Below are 17,204 nucleotides of genomic sequence, written 5' to 3'. Positions count from 1 at the left end.
GCTTGGCGCATTAGATCAACTAGGCTTTCCTATCTTGTTTAATTTGTTTTTTATCCAAATATTTTGGCTTTTACTTAAATTATTGACACCAGTAGCTGTTCTGAAATGTTTGGCTATCTTTTAATGCACTGATGTCTTTTAATATTTTAATCTGTACCTTGTGTATGTATGCTTTTAAGATATATTTATATCGAAATAAAGCCTTCTCTTGAAATGAAACTTGCATACATCAACCATTTTTTATGCCTATTCCACACCCCTAAGATCATAAGAGAAAATTCTAACGTGAACGAGACCTAGTGTCCTGGTGTGTTCCGATGAACTCCTGCCAGTCCCTGGTGAAGTACAGTGTTTAGTGCAAGGGGTCTACAGCACCATTTCGGATTCCATCACCTCCTACAATGATCACTCTGAAGAGTCCTTTATGTTTGACTCAGGCCCTTAGTTGCGCTCAGAGGCAGAGAGAAACCAGGCTGCTCCTACTCTGGTCCTACCCAATGGCTTACTTTCCTCAGACAGACAGGGTTCTGAGGGCAAACACAGAATGGTACATCGTTTATGAGGAACTATATGCAGCTGACTTCAGCTTTAGTGCTTGAACTTGCTGCAGTCCAAGGTCAATCTTTCAGTCATGTCCAGCCATTACAATACTTACAGTATTATCACCCCAGAACATACTTCTGGATTCATCTAAAAGTAAGTTAAGCAGGTGACACCACCACAAGCAAGGCTTGTAGATGCCACCGAAAGATTCAAAGTTTCACTAATGCACTGAAAGAAAACCCGACTGCCTCCTAAAAATATTACAAGCAATAGCTCACATTGTAATACCTGAACTGCATGTGCTCAAGTCAGCAACAACAGAACAACAAAGTTATAAAAAGAATAGGTTCACACTGAAGAAGGCTATCAAGTGTCTCTCTATTGCAAGGGTGCCTAACTAAATCACAAAGCACAGCATCATCTCGATCTTCACACTCGCCTCTTACACACATCACAACCTACCTCTTGCTGGTCCTGAGCTCCTACTGCATTGATAAAAGCACTGCAGATGATGTGAATGCGTGTTTTCCGGACCTCTAAAGCAGATTCATATCCAGGGGGCACAAAGGCAAGGAAGTACTGGAAGAGGCGGCATAAAGTCACATTTAGGATTTCAGATTGCAGCTGACTAAGTAAACCACTTTCAAACAACACTCCCAGCTTTTCAAGCAGCATGTTTAGATAGACAGGCTCGATGCTTAAATAGGACTCCTCTTCAAAAGGGAAAAGCGTCCTCACCAATCGTGAGAGTGGTCCTTCATACAGCTCTAGCTCAACTCGCTCCATCAGAGTTATGGATTTTAGGATACCAAAGAAAACGGTGAAGAAAAAGCTGGCAGGCTGCTCTGGTGGACCACCAAGATCAACGAGGTCCGCAATGAGATGCATGGCCATGCTTTTAATGTGTGGACTGCCGTACTCCAAAAGCGAGCAGCCTATACCCCACAGAACAAGATTTTGCTTCCGGAAATACACAAGAGAAAGAATGTCGATCAAGATACTCAACAATGTGGCTTCCAAGGTTTCCACGTTTCTCATGCCCATCAACAATAAAGGTGCTGCACTTAAAGAGACCTTATCTTCACTCATGTTACTTTGGAATCTGCAAACTGTTACTGGCCATTTAACAGAGTCTGAGTTGGCATGAGTCTGCGTGCCCTGCTCATGCAAAAATACCAGATCTTCGAGAAGGTGCAACAGTTCCTTGGTGAGGATGCCAAAAAGGCCAGGGTTCCTGCTCCGAAAAAGAAACAGTAGAGAACGAATGACCACTGAAATTTTCTGATGTAAGGCATGGCAGTTTGATGCAGCTGCAATCCGTAAAAGTCTTGTTATGATCCAATTGCTAAATTCTAAATCAGAAAAATAAAAGAGAATATGATCAAAGACTGAGATGTCTGACATGACCATACAAGAACAGCTGGCTACAGGACAATGCCAATTTCTCTAATACATGGCTTGAAATAGACCTTGGATGTAAACTGTCACACTTCTGAGGTTAGCTGTGGAGAACAATGTTAATGGGATGTGGCTGTTAACATGTTAATAAACAATATTCACCACAACAGTTTGTATTACAGGGGTGCAGTTGCATCTCTGTAGGTAAGGCTGATACTTCACTTCATAAAAAGTCCCACACATTACTCACTTAACAACCTTAGTTCATACTGACCATTTTGCACCAAATGGGTGTGTCGGGGAAACGTTCAGAATTTAAGTCTTGGGTGGTGCAGATTGGCCAAACTGTTCAAAAGTTAAAATGTAGTCCCAAAATGTTACTTTAACAAATAGCATGAGTTTTCAAATATAAAATGTTCTGTTACTATTTCTTAAACCACTGAATTAAAGTCCACCCCATTTTTATGGAGGGTAAGTCATGACCTGCTCATCCAGACGATAAGATAGAGAGGAAATCATCCTGCTCCGTTGACATCCAACTCCCCCAGCTGAACTGAAAGAGGTACTATGTCCCCTCATCATGATTGCCATGTCTTCCCCATATTGTCCAGGGAAGGGAACTTTCCTACCTTGTCCAAGTGCATAGAGTGCTTTTTTCCCCATGTACTACCCAAGTGGAGGATGTGGAAATAGTCTGCCACCCTTCAACGTGCCTACCCAATTGGAGGGGTGTATTTCGTTGAGATCCCTCCCCGCTTCCTCCGCCCCCTGTCTTGCCCATGGCCACGGGATTATTTCTTTGGGGCTCTCCACCCCTGCCTTGCTCAAAGGCGAAGGGTAATTGCAAAAAATGAATGACAGAGAATACGAGGCAGCTGACAGCTGTCCTGCTCCTTAACGGCCTGCAAAGCCCTTTGGACCCTAGAGTAGTTGGTCAGCTCATTGCTGTTCAAGTATTTTATTTGCAATTGCACAGAGGCAGCCGTGAACAGACCTGCTGCATCATGGCTTACAGCATTTGGTGAATAACAGAGAATCAGATCAATTCACAGCTGCCCTAACTCCTGTGAAAGCAGAAGACGGCACAGTATTCACAAGCCTTGGAAAAGGCAGAGGAAGGGCTCTAGATGCTGAAGGCAAGCAAAGCCCTCCACCCCCTTGGACAGGGTTTAGGGGGAAGGGTACCACATAACCCTCTTGCCTATGAGCAAGGCAGAGGGCTAGCAATGACACCTCTTTCCCAGGGAACCACAGCCCCAAACAGAGCACAGGTTATATGGCAGGCATCCTTAACCTCTTTGTACCTGCAGACAAATAAGTAGGAAGGAGGGCCAGAACATCCGACATCTGCCTTGAAACCCGGATGACAACACAAAGCAGGATATACTCTTAATGAAGCCTGCCTCAAACATGAGAAGAGCTGTGTATCTGTTAAAATATAAAACTCAGATTCTGTAAAGACAAATGAAGCTACAGGGGATCTAAGGTTGACAAGATGTAATACTGGCTACAATACACAATCTAAAAGGATATACCATTCTAAAGTTAAGGGATTACCTTGACCTTGGCTCCAACTAACACCGCCATAGAGTCTTTTGGAGCACATTTTTATACATGCCACAATATATAACACAATGTACAATTAAAAAAAAACAATCTGTAATTAAAATATATGGACGTAATCCTCATTTACAAAAATAAAACATGTTAATCACAATACAATACGCAAAGTACTAGCATGCACTACCATAGAAGAATCATACATGAACTTATGATATCAACTCCTGACTGCAACAGGAACCATTCAAGTGAATAGTGTCCATTTTGGGTTTATGCTATGGCCTCTATTGCTCCGCTGCCCATATGCCACATTCTTGCTTTCTTTGCACAAAAGACCAAGCAGAATCATGTAAAAATAAGTCAAAGAATAAAAACTAAACAGAGAACTGTGACATCAGGGTGAAAGTGATAGACTACATCACCATGATGTCAGAACAGGTAGGTAGGTAGGTGAGAGAGAAAGAGAGAGAAAGAGAGAGAGAGAAAGAGAGAGAAAGAGAAAAAGAGAGAGAAAGAGAGAGAGAAAGAGAGAGAGAAAGAGAGAGAGAAAGAGAGAGAGAAAGAGAGAGAGAAAGAGAGAGAAAGAGAAAGTGAGAGAGAAAGAAAGAGAGAAAGAAAGAGAGAAAGAAAGAAAGAGAGAAAGAGAGAAAGCGAGAGAGAAAGAAAGAGAAAGAAAGAGAGAAAGAAAGAAAGAGAGAAAGAGAGAAAGAAAGAAAGAGAGAAAGCGAGAAAGAGAGAAAGAGACTGTCTCCACAAGTGTTGAGTATACAAACACTGACTCACCTTCAGTTGAAAAACTGGGCCTGGTTAATGACCCCAATCAAAATGATGCAATGTCCACTTCTAACTATCAGTGTTCTCCCTACTTACTAGTCGGTTGTAGACACTGAAAAGCTGCATATAGCATTATACAAACTACTCGTTGAAGAATAAATAAATTCAGAAAGCTACTGTTTTAAATATGAATTGTACAAAATTACACCAAGCCGAAAAACACCCCCTAAAAACAAACGGAGGGCACAGGACATCGACAGGTGACATAACATGCATCATTAAGTTAAGGCCACACTGCCTCAGTAAAAAACTGTATTAAACGTTAGAGAGGAGCACTGGTAAGCCCAGAAACCTCGGGCAGAATCACGGTCACTAAACAATAATCTCTTCCTTTTCTGAAAGGTCACTTTAAAGAAAGCCATAGGTCAAAGCAATATACTGTAAATAAAGATAAAACTGAATTTAGATCTAGGAATGTGAATCCCTGATGTGCAGAAAGACGCACAGTAGCCTTTTATTAGCTGAAGAAGAAAACCTGCATACCAAAATAGTGACCATATAACATCACTTTAATTAAAGGCTTACGCTACAATGCTCGATCATAACTTCAACCAAGTGTCAAAGTACTGCAACTGATAGGTCACTGACTCCAACTTTGATTACTGTGTAAGTTGTTCACAATCCCACTTCTATATCCATTCTTCTTTTTGCCATTTGTACTATCAATTTAAATGCTTAATTAATGTACATTTATATATCAATAGGAACTTTGAAAGCTAAACGGATTATTCGTCCTCTCCAAAGTCATAATAAACTCTGAGTCCACAACACAGAAATAAACATAGTCTAATTGTATTTCAGCTTATGAGCACGGTGACACCCACACCTGAATTACCCTGCATCCGAGAAGCCTACAATGTGCCAATAAGCAGATGTTTCAATTAGCTTGATTTGAGGCCTAAACTTTCTATCTGAAGTATGATGCCTGCAAACCACTCTTACTCATTAAACTGAAAATTTTGCAATTCCACTTGCCCCACAATAGTCTCTTTTTTCCAAATCACAAAAAAAGGTTTGGCATGAACCCTAAAATAGAACAAATGTGGCAAGGAGCAATTATATATTATGAGGCACAGCCCGGATCCTCTTGGATACTCCCAAGTCTCAGTCTGCTTCTTCAGCACTCACCGCATTGGCTACCCATCAGAAAGAGAATTCAGTTCAATGCGTTGTGCAGGACTCATTGCGCAAAACACAAGACTCCATCAACTGATCAGTCCTTATCAGCCAAACAGAGCACTTGGATCAACCAGCCTGCATCAGCTCTGCAACCCAAGGGTAAAAAAGGCCAGATGTGGGGAGCGTTCCTTTGCTGTTATTGACCCCAGGCTCTGGAATGCCTTGCCTCTCTCCGTCAGATCAAATAACCATCTTAGCTTTAGAAAACAACTAGAAACCTACCTATTGGATTTGGACTCCTTATCTGAGCTTAACCTTCTCAGCCCTGGGAAGCCCATTGGGTAGTCATGCTCCTAACAAATCTCCCTGAATTGAACTGAGGCAGTTTACACTGCAGGCCAGAGAGGGCAAAACTAATAAGGCACCTTTCTTAATTCTTTAAAAAGAATCTGTAATCACAGAAAAGGAGTTTCGGTTGACATAGTAATCAAGACAGGCATCAATTTGATTGTTAAAAATTTAGTAAAATAATCTAAATTTCAATGTATGCAATCCAACCTGGATTACACTGTTAACATAACAGTTAGTATGAACTTAAACTCACCAACACAACTCTGTTCAGCGCCGGTTTCTAGTTGCATTCCGCTTCCATTGACAAACATCAGTGGCGAGGACTTCATGATGTGCTGGATGAAGTCCAACAGCATCACAGAACTTGGCTGCGAGTCGCCTTTCTTAGAAAGCTCCAAAGCCACTAAAAAGAAAAGAGAAAAATAGCAAAGATCAAAATCTGAAGCCAAATGTTCTAATTTATCAGGCAACTGGAGGACCTGGGGAAAAACACAGCTGCGTGCGTTTTGTGTTAGTGAGCTACAGCTAAAACAAAACACACACTTGGAAGACCTTCGTCAAATGAATGAGATGATAGTTCTTGACAGTGTCATTGATGCCAGCTGAAAGGTCCAGTAGCTTTAATTCGGGGAGTGATGAGGTCTTGCATTGTGGTAGATGAGAGCACTAGTACTAGGTGACCTCTTAACTTCTTACCAGGAGTATTGTTAGTCAAGGTATAAGTGGAGGCAAATCACATGGAATGGTGGAGATGCATTTAATGATGTCTGGCTCTGCGAAGATGAGACTGAGACTTTTGCCTCTGAAGTGTGTAGGGTGGAAGGAATGCCGGTATAACTTGTGGAGTAATGGTGTGTTATCTAGGATCGCGTAACTTGGCATTGTTGCCATGGCTTGGCATGGAAATTCAAATCAACTATAAATTTATTTTTCTTAGACATTATTTGGTTTTAGTTAAGGGATTGTGTGACCTAGCTATTGAAATTTGTTCTCAGTTTAGCCAGGTGATGTATGGTGTGTGTATATAGAATTTTGAATAGCGAAAGTGAGGGAGACATTTTGATGCATTCAATTGTGTAAGACTTTGGTGGGTATAGATCTGTAGTTGGGGATGCCCTTGAAAATGACTGCTATGCTGTCTCCTGATTTAAGTGTTTCATCCTTAAGGATTAGTGACTTAATGGCACATTGGGAATGTTCAGTAACACCGGATTTAGTGATGCAAAGAATGTTTACATTCTGGATGGAAGTGAGGTTACAGAGTTCAGAATGAAGATCATTAGGGAATCTAGCATTTAGTAGCAATCACATTAGATAGGAGTTGGAGCTTGGACTAGAACGCGAATAGGAATGAGTGCATTTAATACTGATGAAGTTATTTGTGTTGACGCATTTGCCTTTAGGGAATAGGTAGGAGTGCCAGACAGAAGAAATATGAAAGGAGGCTAGAGGAACATTGTTGAGTTTGTTTGCCAAGTTGGATAGCGCAGAGTTAATCTGAGTGCCACAGGGGTTTTGTGAGTTTAAGGAATGTCCATGAGGGTTTAATGACTCAGATCACCTGATTTAAAAAGTCGACAGCTATGGGAGTCCTGTACATAAGGCGGTGGTAGAGTGTTAGAGCAAACCAACAGAGATCATTTTGCTTCCAGTACTATAGGTTGACTTCAGGGTGAGAGAGAATGGATCGCCCAATAAATCAGTGCGTAGGAAAATTCAGGGAGAAGAGCACAGGAGAAAAATGTAAGGCAGATAGTAGCAGGGTAGTAGAAGGGGTAGGCATAGTACTAAAGTAGATGAGGCAATATAAGTAATCAGAACTATCAGACTAGACAATAGAAAGTGCAAAGGAAGATGAATTCAGAACTACGTTTTGAAAAGAAGAGTAGAAGAACTAGAACAGGCTTAGAACACATTTGCCAAAACAACTGTGATGGCCAGGTCCAACCATGCTCCTCCTGTGCCAGATAAGGCTCCAGAGAGTGCAACTGCAGTTTTGTGCTGACAGCCAGCACTACTAGATGCTTCCTCCTCCTAGACATTCCTCCCCCCTCCTAAACAGGCCGACATCCTCCCTGGCCGTGCAAACTGGCCCCACAACAGCGGGAGCCACGGCAGGCATATCTTCAGCACCAGCAAGGCTACCGCGCTGCCTACCAAGCTGCCACAGTTCCAGTAACAGACAGCGCATTTCCTGTAAACAGAGGAGCTGAAGAAGTCTGCCCAATACATGCAGCCGTGACTCCAGCTGAGCAGAAGAGCACGCGCAGCTCAGAGCACAGTTCCTCAGTTTCAGTGAGGATTCCAGAGGTGAGGTTACCGATAGGTCCTCAGTGTATTGGCACATCTGCTTCCAATGTTGGGACGACTATGTTGTCAAATTAAGCCAATTATTGTTGGTATAGACCTTCTTCACCAACATTTCAGTGATGGTTGTTCTGCTTCTCGCATTTTAATATAGAACATTCCATCCTCAGTGAGTGAAGTCTCCTAATAGCATTCTAGACCTGCTGCTTCAAGGTATTCCGGTTGTTAAATGCTTCCTCTTCACATGAATTTGGTTTAGGAGCTTTAACAACCTGGAGTGGGCGACAATGTTGCAGTAGTTTTTCTTCTCTACGTGGAAGCATTTGAGGATAGATGTGCAAGTGTTCTCATCTTTAGCCAGTGAAAGACGAACTTGTCTGGGAAGATCTGATGACTAGAGGAGATAAGTTGATTCATTCTAAAATCAAGGAAACCATCATTAAAACTTGTTTTCAATCAAAACTTCTTTTTAGCACTATAAGATGTTTAGACATGGTGGGTTTAGGTGTTGTGTTTGTATTTTCCACAATGCGGCATTGGAAAAAGGATGAATTTACAGAGTTCATCAGTTTGCATTCAAGTGACTCCTTGTGGGTAAGGAAACACCCTATCAATTTTTAAATGGAAGCCTGCTAAAGACATCTTGGGAACATTCACAAAGCTTCCCTGAGAATGCATTCCACCCATTGCTTACTCTTGGTTTTGTGGTTTGTAACTCACATTTTCTGACATTCTATTTCCTGACTTAATTTGTTTTAGGCTGTCCAGCGTGAGTTCACGCTCTCAGGGAGCAAAGCCTTTCACAACAACTCCCCTTGTATTCTTCCATGACTGCTCCTCTCTGTAAACAGTCCTGTAAATATTGTTCTTGTCTTGTCACATATGCTGTGCATTCAAAGACAGAGCTCAAATGTCAGATTCATATTCCGAGAGAGCTTGATGCTTACTTTTCTTTCTCTGACTTCAAAGTAAAAGGACTTGTGTGGCAATCTTGCTGAATTCTGGGTGTAGGAAAGGTTTCTTTTTTCTAGCACACACCAATTAAATGAATGTTCAAGTATTCCAGAATATATCAGAATAAGGAACGCACAAATGAAGCACATTTTTTGATAATTCTGAAGTGTTTTTGAAACAAATATTTTGATATAATCAAAACAAATCAATACTAGGTGATGCCGTTTCCATGCATTATCGTTTGTGTGTTGTATAGTTTTATTCGTAAAACTGTATGTGCAAATGATGGTCATTTCAATTGAAAATGAAATGTGCTGTCTGTAATGGCAGTGTGCTACCACACCTTTCATACTCCGCTCTACTCAACTCTGCACCACTCCACGCCACTGCACTCCACTCCACTCTATGTCACTTCACTCTACACCTCTATACTCTGCACCAGTCTACTGTAGGACAATACACTCTACTCTACACCACTGCACTCTTTGCCGTTGCACTTCATACCACTTCAGTCTAGGCCACTCCAATCTTCTCTGCACAACTCCACTCTACGCCACTGCACTCTGCTCCAATACATTATACTCTGTAATACTAACCTCTACGCCACTGCACCCTACGACTATCCACTGTACACTACTCTTACCTACTCTGCACCACTGCACTCCTTCGCCATTGCACTCTACACCACTTTACTAGATGCCATTACACTCTATGCCACTCTGCTCTACTCTGCACCCCTCCATGCCACTTCTCTCTAATCTGAAACTATTGGCTCTACGCCACTGCACGCTACGCCAATGTATCCACTCTATACCAATGCACTTTACTCTTCACCACTGTGCTCTGCGTCACTCTACTCTACTCCAAATGCACTCTACGAGACCGTACTCCGCAACATTGCACTCTTCATCACTGAACTCTATGCGACACTCAACTATGCACTTCATGCCAATGCACTCTAAATCACTGCACTCTATGCCACTGCATTCTGCATCACTTCACTGTACGCACCTGCCCTCTACTATGCATCACTCTAATCTAAGCCACTCCATCGTACGCCACTGATTCTATGCCATAGCACTCTATGCCATTACACTCCGCAACATCTATGCCAACGCACTCTACACCACTTCCCGCAACTGCACTCTACGCTACTCTACTCTATGCTAATGCACTCTACGCCAACGCACTCTAAGCCACGCTACTCTGCAGCGCTGCACTCTACGCCACTGAACTCTAGGCCCTTGACCTCTCCATCACTCCACTCTATGCCACTGCGCTCTATGGCACTATACTCTACTTTACACCACTGCACTCTATGCCACTCTACATCACTCCACTCTATACCTTTGCACTGTACTATGCAATACTTTAATCTACGCCACTGCATTCTACAACGCAGCATTGTATGCCACTAAATTCTATGCCGCTGCACTCTACACCATTATACTCTGCAACACTATACACCATTGCACTCTACACCAGTCCACTCTACTCTACACCACTCCACTGTGCGCCACTCTAAGCAACTCTACTCCATGCTACTCCAATACACAACACTCTCTACCACTCTCCAGTTTACGACACTCTACTTCACTCTTCGTCATTCCACTGTACGACACTTCACGCCACTCTCCTATATGCCACTACCTTTTAGCCATGCTGAACAACAGCCACGCTTATGTAAACATGGCTATAACACATTGGCAAAGCCAATAGCTCTTGTCTAGGCAGGACCTATTGGCTTTTCCAATGCTTGTTTACTCTGTCAAGGAGGAGGATGTATCCTAGTTGTAAGAGAAGATCAAATGGTGGCATCAAGCATGAGCAGAAACAAGCTTCCCTGAGTGCAATAAAGTCATGGTCACGGTCACTGATGAGAGCAGATATGGAAGATACATTTAAGGCAGCACACCTAGAGTTCAGAAGGTTAACTTTGATATGATGTGCAGGAGATGGGAAACTAGAATGGGATTCTTTCGAGGGTACTTTGGCAGATTTTACATTCACTGTGTGTTAGGGCACTAGAGTGCTGGAGACTGTAGGAAAAATATGTTTTGTGGGCTCTGGGTTAATGAAATCTGTAGGCATGTGGGGTGTGTTGGAAGTAATGTGTGAAGGGCTGCACCAAAGTATTCTGGTCCGAGTCTACTAGGATTGTCAGGTGGAGGTAGGATGAGTTGGGTGTAACAGGAGGCAAGGAGAGCAGTTGCAGGGACAAGAAAAAGCTGGAAGTGTGGTTTCCAGACTTTGCATCATCTCATGCAGATAATCCATCTTTATTTTTCTGTGAAGCTATTCACTTTAGTGAATGGATAAGAAACGTGTGCTCTGGTCAGTAGGATGTGGCTGGATTGAAATACAATGTGAGAAATCACATCTCTCATAGGAATCCCATCATTGGTGTGTCAAGCTCTTCAGCGGGGAGCCAGTTTGTATGCTACTGTTTTGGAACAGGTGCGCTTGACTGAGGGTTGGTTGACGGAGGCTGCATTGAGGGTGGTGGTGGTTACCCAGAGGTTTACAAATTTGGCGCTTGACAGTATTTAAGTCTAAATCAGTGTAGGGGTAGTTTTGTTCCAGGTTATGGCATTGAAAGCCTTGATTTATGCTGGCATTATGCTGATTGGTGTCATTCTCTGGGGTATTTGAATGATGGTGAGGGGTGTGGAGGAGGGCGAGCTAGAGGTATCACAGTTAACAGAGAGATGGTAGGCATGGTATTTGTGATAATATCCATAGCCATGATAAAAGAAATTACGGCGTTCAGGGTATTTATACAGAGTGGTGAAGATATGGATTTTGATAGCGGATTAAATAGAGACCTTTCATTTTTTTTTATTTTTTGCACAGGCTGATACATAGTTGGGACTTTTTGGTTATGGTAACCGGAGATGGTTTTTTCTCACAAGAGATTTTGGTGTTTTTTAGGGATGAGCAGAAAAGGCATTGACCATCCGTCAACAGCTCCAAGTCTGATGGTATTGGTCATTGATTAAAGTTTTCGAGTGAGTGTTCAGCCTGTCATTTGTGGTAGTAGAGGGCAAACTAGCAAACGCCACTGATGAACAGGATCTCTGAGGTACTACTACCTGCATCTAGGAGTCTGATCTGAAGCTCTCTTTGTTTCAGTTTTGTTGCTCTATTAGGATCATGTGAAAAATGTGTTGGCTATGGATTTTTAGAAACGAATTCATTATGCAATACCCACTATATAAAACCATAGGTTATCACTGTATAGAGAGAACATGTGGGTGTTATATGTAACATTAGGTAAAAAAGGTGTTTCTCAGTTGGACAGCACATTTGGTTAAAAGCACATTAAGGTGCAGAAACATCTTTGATGTTCTATCAGTGCGTGTGTATCAAACTGTAAAGAACATAAACCACATGTATGTACAAACTTAAATTTAGGCGCAACATCACTTTTGTGTGCAATTCTTACACGTGGTACAAGGTATACAGGACTGCGACATCACATTGAGGTACAGAATCAGATTCAGGTTCAAACTCCCCTTTAGTACATCAGCAGCAGGAGTGTGGAGACAACTGTAGGTGAAAAACACATCTGGAGCAAACTCACTACTTAGAGAGAGAAAGGGTGGTACTAAGATACATTATTTGTGTGTAATAATTGTGCACTAGATGTCCTCACATTTGCTTAACAGCAGATGGAGGTGTAAAGTCACCCTTAGTACAATATCAGCATGACTGTGTAAAAATCTTAAGAACACAAATCACAGTCCAGACTCTGACCTGTTTCCACAATTTAACCCACTGGAAACCAAATTAACAATAGAAGACCTATATAGCAAAAACATATCCCAAATATACCATACATTTCTAACTAATGCACTTGACACAATAGTAACATTAAAATCATAATGGGGAGGAAGATGTTGGAAATTGGCGGAGTCGATTGGACATATGCCCTGATGACAGAGTACTAGCCAAAGAAATACCATATACACACATCTTTTCTAAATTTCGTCTAATCCAAATAAAATACTTATACAGGGTATATTATTCTCCAGCACAACTCTGGAAAAGGCACCTAAATGTTTAAGATGTAGTATAGCTCTTTAGAACTTCTTTCACATTGTGTGGGAAAGTGGTCATTCAAAGGGTACTGCCACAAGATGTCTAGGACACTGACAAAACTATTGGCCTGGCCATCACTCTTTCATTAAAAATGGCAAACTTGGGTGTAACGAAGTAGGATGGGTACATGAAAGCACAACTATTATTGCAATGATTGGGAATTTTAGTAGCAAAATGAGACATGGCCATATATTGAAGGTCTAAAATGGAGCCTCCAATAGAGGACTGGTTAGTGGAGATGGACAGATGATCATACGCAGACTTCGTGGTCTACAGGGCAAGACAATGTCCCCAAAGGCCTGACAAGATAACAGGCCCATGAAAGGGCTACTTCTAAATCACAGTAACATGAGACAATTGTGAACATAGAGAAATGCCTATAACCCACAACACTGTAGATTCACTCGGATACAAGAAGCCTTGTTATCTATGAAGAACGCTGAGCAGTAATCATATGTAGGTCAAAATCACATGCAGAAGCAAAATCACCCTCGGTGCAAAATCAGCAGTATTGTGGAGATACGTTTAAGTGCAAAAACACATTTAACAGAAAAAACACATTTGGGTAGAAAATCACCCTTGTAGTGGTATCAACAGGAATGTAATCGGTCTACAACACAAATCACATTTAGATGCAAAAACACATTTTGGTGCAAAATCCAGTTAGATGCAAAATCATCAGCAGCATGTAAACACTTTTGGGCACACAAACACATTATTGATGCAAAGTCATCAGGAGTGTGGCACCATAGTTAGATACAAAAACACTCAGTTCAGAGGGGAAATGTAGTACTAAGTTGCGACTTTAGGTGTAAAAACGTATGCCTTTATGTGACAACATTTAACAGCACATTGAGGTGCAAAGTCACCCTTGGGGTAACGTAAGCAGCATACTGTTATATTTAGATGTAAAATCAAATTTAGGTGCAATTGAACCCTTGGTGCGACATCACATTTAGGTGCAAAAACACATTTGGGGCAAAACTTAAAGGAGCACACAAACATGGTCAATATCAACCCTTAGTGGAAAGTCAGCAGGAGTGCAGTTCATAAGAAACAAGGTGGTGTTGACTACATAAACAAATACTATAAAACATGCCTTTTCTTTATGTTCTGCTATAAACTGCTAAGGACCAAAAAGACAGCCTTTGTGATTAAAAAAAAACACCTACCGTCGTGGCGGGGGTCCTATGTATACCCATGACGCCCTGGTCTTGAGTAGCACCTTAGTGCTATTTCCTTCTTTCTAGTAGTCATTTATTTTAACTCACGATATAAGTGAAAGGTGCAGGTATACGGGGAAAGGCATGGGCATTGTGATTTCCAATGCCAACCTTTGTGTTAAAATACATTCAAAATAGCTGAAAGGAAGCAGTTGCAGTTGGAGGTGCAAAACCTACCGAGCCCTATTCAGCCAGACAAGCCAAAGCCGTCCAAACCTTTGGCAAGTTCAATCCCGGGCAAAGGGCCAACCGAACCATCATCTGACGATACAGTACGAGCTCTTCCATTTTTTCCTGTAGATCACTTGGGTAACCAACTTTCAGGAAATTGTTTGGTAACTGCGCAGGCCCAAGTCCACAACCGAAATCAACCTGCGCCCAAAGCCAACTCGACACCTTTGCGACAAAAGGACCAGATACAACTCAACCCCCAAACAACTAAAAGAGTCACGAAGAGTGACCAACAACCATCACCGATTGTTTTGACAAGCATAGGAAACGACTCCCTAGAGAATATCTTCAACAGTTCTGAAACAACGAATACAAATGGTCACAGAAACAATGGTGACTTGTCAAAAGAGTTACACCAGGGAGAAATTAACGAACCACAAAAACAGAGAGCAGGAGGGGAGGACGTTTGGTCACATTCCCCCCAAGCAACAAACGATTTAAAACGACAAAAAACAACAAGTACAAGTATACTCAAAATATCGGCGCAAGGGTCTATTCTATCACAGGACCCACCTTTCAAGGAGTCTAGGTTGGGCCCCGCCGCCTCCACACCACACAATCTGGTGGAAAATACCGACAACCAAAGAATCTGGATAGAAGACAGCACCAGTTACGGAGGAATAATCAGCAAAGAAAACATGCAGCTGCCTATTTCCAGCTCATCAGCAAGCAGACTTCACTTCCAGACAAACTGGATGGGCGCACAGGTAGCCAAGAGCCCAACGTTCACTGGGGGAATGCACTAATAAGTACGCTCGATCAGGCTATAAGGGCGCTCAACTATCAGTCTGACAAAAAGGACGTCCAAATTGACCTCATAAATGTAATCGCAGAGCATATTGCACTCATTAGCTCCAAGACGGATACAATAATATCTATTTTGGAAAACAGACCAAGTGCGGGGGGCCCCTTAAACATTACCTTAAACCACACTTTAAACAAACTTTTAACCAACAAACGAAATATCGACCCTTCACCAACTAACTGCGAATATGGGAGTATTATTGAGAAATTACCATCTCTCCCAGAAATTCTAAAAGAAATACTAGGAGTAGTAAAATCAACAAATAATAGAAAAACCAACCAAGACTTACCAGACAACAAAAAAACCAAACTTAGAAAAGATAAAAGCATTGACTCAACTACTCAAAGCAAAAAGTCTAGTAAAGGAGAGGACAGATCACTTAACCAATTAGACCTTGCTGAGAACCAGTCAAAGGAACCTACCATTCTTGAACTTCATTCAATTAAATCCCAGGCCAATCTCAGCCCTCAACCCCAACTCAAACTGACAAAAAGGCAAAGGAAACGAGTTAGGAAGGGAAGGTCAAAAACAAAAAGCAACCAACTATCCGCTTCAGATCACCTCTTTCCGATATGTAGGAACAACCCAAGAACCGGACCAGAAAAGTCACACAACCCTCCGAACATTTTGATCAACAGAACGAAGGCTCCCGAGCCGGATCGAGTAAGCCCTCCGAACAAAAAACTGATGATATTGGAGTCACTTCAAGAACCAGACTCTACGCCTTCTGAGAGCACAATCCAGGGTCAGTCACCATCAACACCCAGAATTAATACAGAAAGGTCTGGAAAACAAGCAACGACAACGGCCACGCTGGTTGAGGATGTACGAAATAAGCACTTAGTAAACCACCATTCACTCTCAATCGACTCAATTACATCTACCGAGGCCTGTTTACCTCCAAAGGACCGGAGCACAGGGACAACGCAAAAATGGGGCGGCGGGCCACACGACAAAACCTCCAAACAACCAAGATACGAAACTAGGGTTGTCAACCAAGAGCTTGATCTGACCCCACTGAAGATTACGAAGAAGGGAAGCACCAGGCATTGTTCGGTCCGAGTACAAGCGGAAACCAAGATAAAACCAACGGGAGTGAAGGGATTTATCAGGGATAAGACCCCAATTAAGATCATAAAAATAGAACGCGAACGCCATTGCATAATACAAAGCATAAACCAAGAACAAGCCAAAAACTCTCAAAACATAAAAGGAGAACAGACTTTCTTCTGGGACAAGCAAAAGGTAGGAAGTTTAGGACAGGCTCCAACTAGGCCAACAAGCGAAGGCGAACCTCTTAAGTCGGATTCCTGAGGAAGTCAAACAAATCGCAAAGACGACATAGAACCAATTCTATTGTTTATACCTGAATACGTAACAAAAGGCAGGCAGGACACACTTAACAGAGGGAACATAATAAAATTAATCAACGCAATTCCAGAGCTAACGGAAATAGATTCTCAAGACATGGTGGCCGTGGAGTTTCGACAGAACAAACACTCTCCAGACATAGAAGACTCCGTGACCACCTGGGCCTCAAAGGACATAGCAGCCAAAATCTTTGCTAATAAAGGATCGTTTGAGCACTGGCGAATAACTCTGATTCAACACAGACGCCCTAGATATCCATGTCCCCTAACTGGAGGCACTTCTTCACCAAAAGGGATTGATTCAACTGGCCGTAAGCACAAATCATGTCTTCGAGGTGTCCGCTCCACTACCCAGGAGGAAACCCCTGGTACAACGAATACTCTTCTAACCCAGCCCTGCAAAAAAGG

The 17,204-nt window shown here is 42.2% G+C and overlaps 1 protein-coding gene across 3 annotated transcripts in view; it reads right to left on the bottom strand.

The window, feature by feature from the left end:
• ATR (ATR checkpoint kinase) overlaps positions 1-17,204 on the bottom strand; it is a 434,398-nt gene that overhangs the window by 356,722 nt on the left and 60,472 nt on the right. For all 3 annotated transcript variants that reach the window (XM_085633621.1, XM_085633618.1, XM_085633619.1), the window contains exons 3-4: positions 6,059-6,208; positions 1,006-1,895 (exon numbers count right to left, since the gene is read on the bottom strand). In XM_085633621.1, the coding sequence (XP_085489747.1) occupies positions 1,006-1,895; positions 6,059-6,161 (993 nt within the window). In that variant the 5' untranslated portion in view covers positions 6,162-6,208. The remainder of the gene's footprint in view (positions 1-1,005; positions 1,896-6,058; positions 6,209-17,204) is intronic.

The sequence above is a fragment of the Triturus cristatus genome, chromosome 11 (genome assembly GCF_964204655.1).
Source record: "Triturus cristatus chromosome 11, aTriCri1.1, whole genome shotgun sequence".
Classification (NCBI taxonomy): domain Eukaryota; kingdom Metazoa; phylum Chordata; class Amphibia; order Caudata; family Salamandridae; genus Triturus; species Triturus cristatus.
Note: the sequence above shows the minus strand (reverse complement) of the source record. Positions and strands in the feature narration are given on the sequence as shown.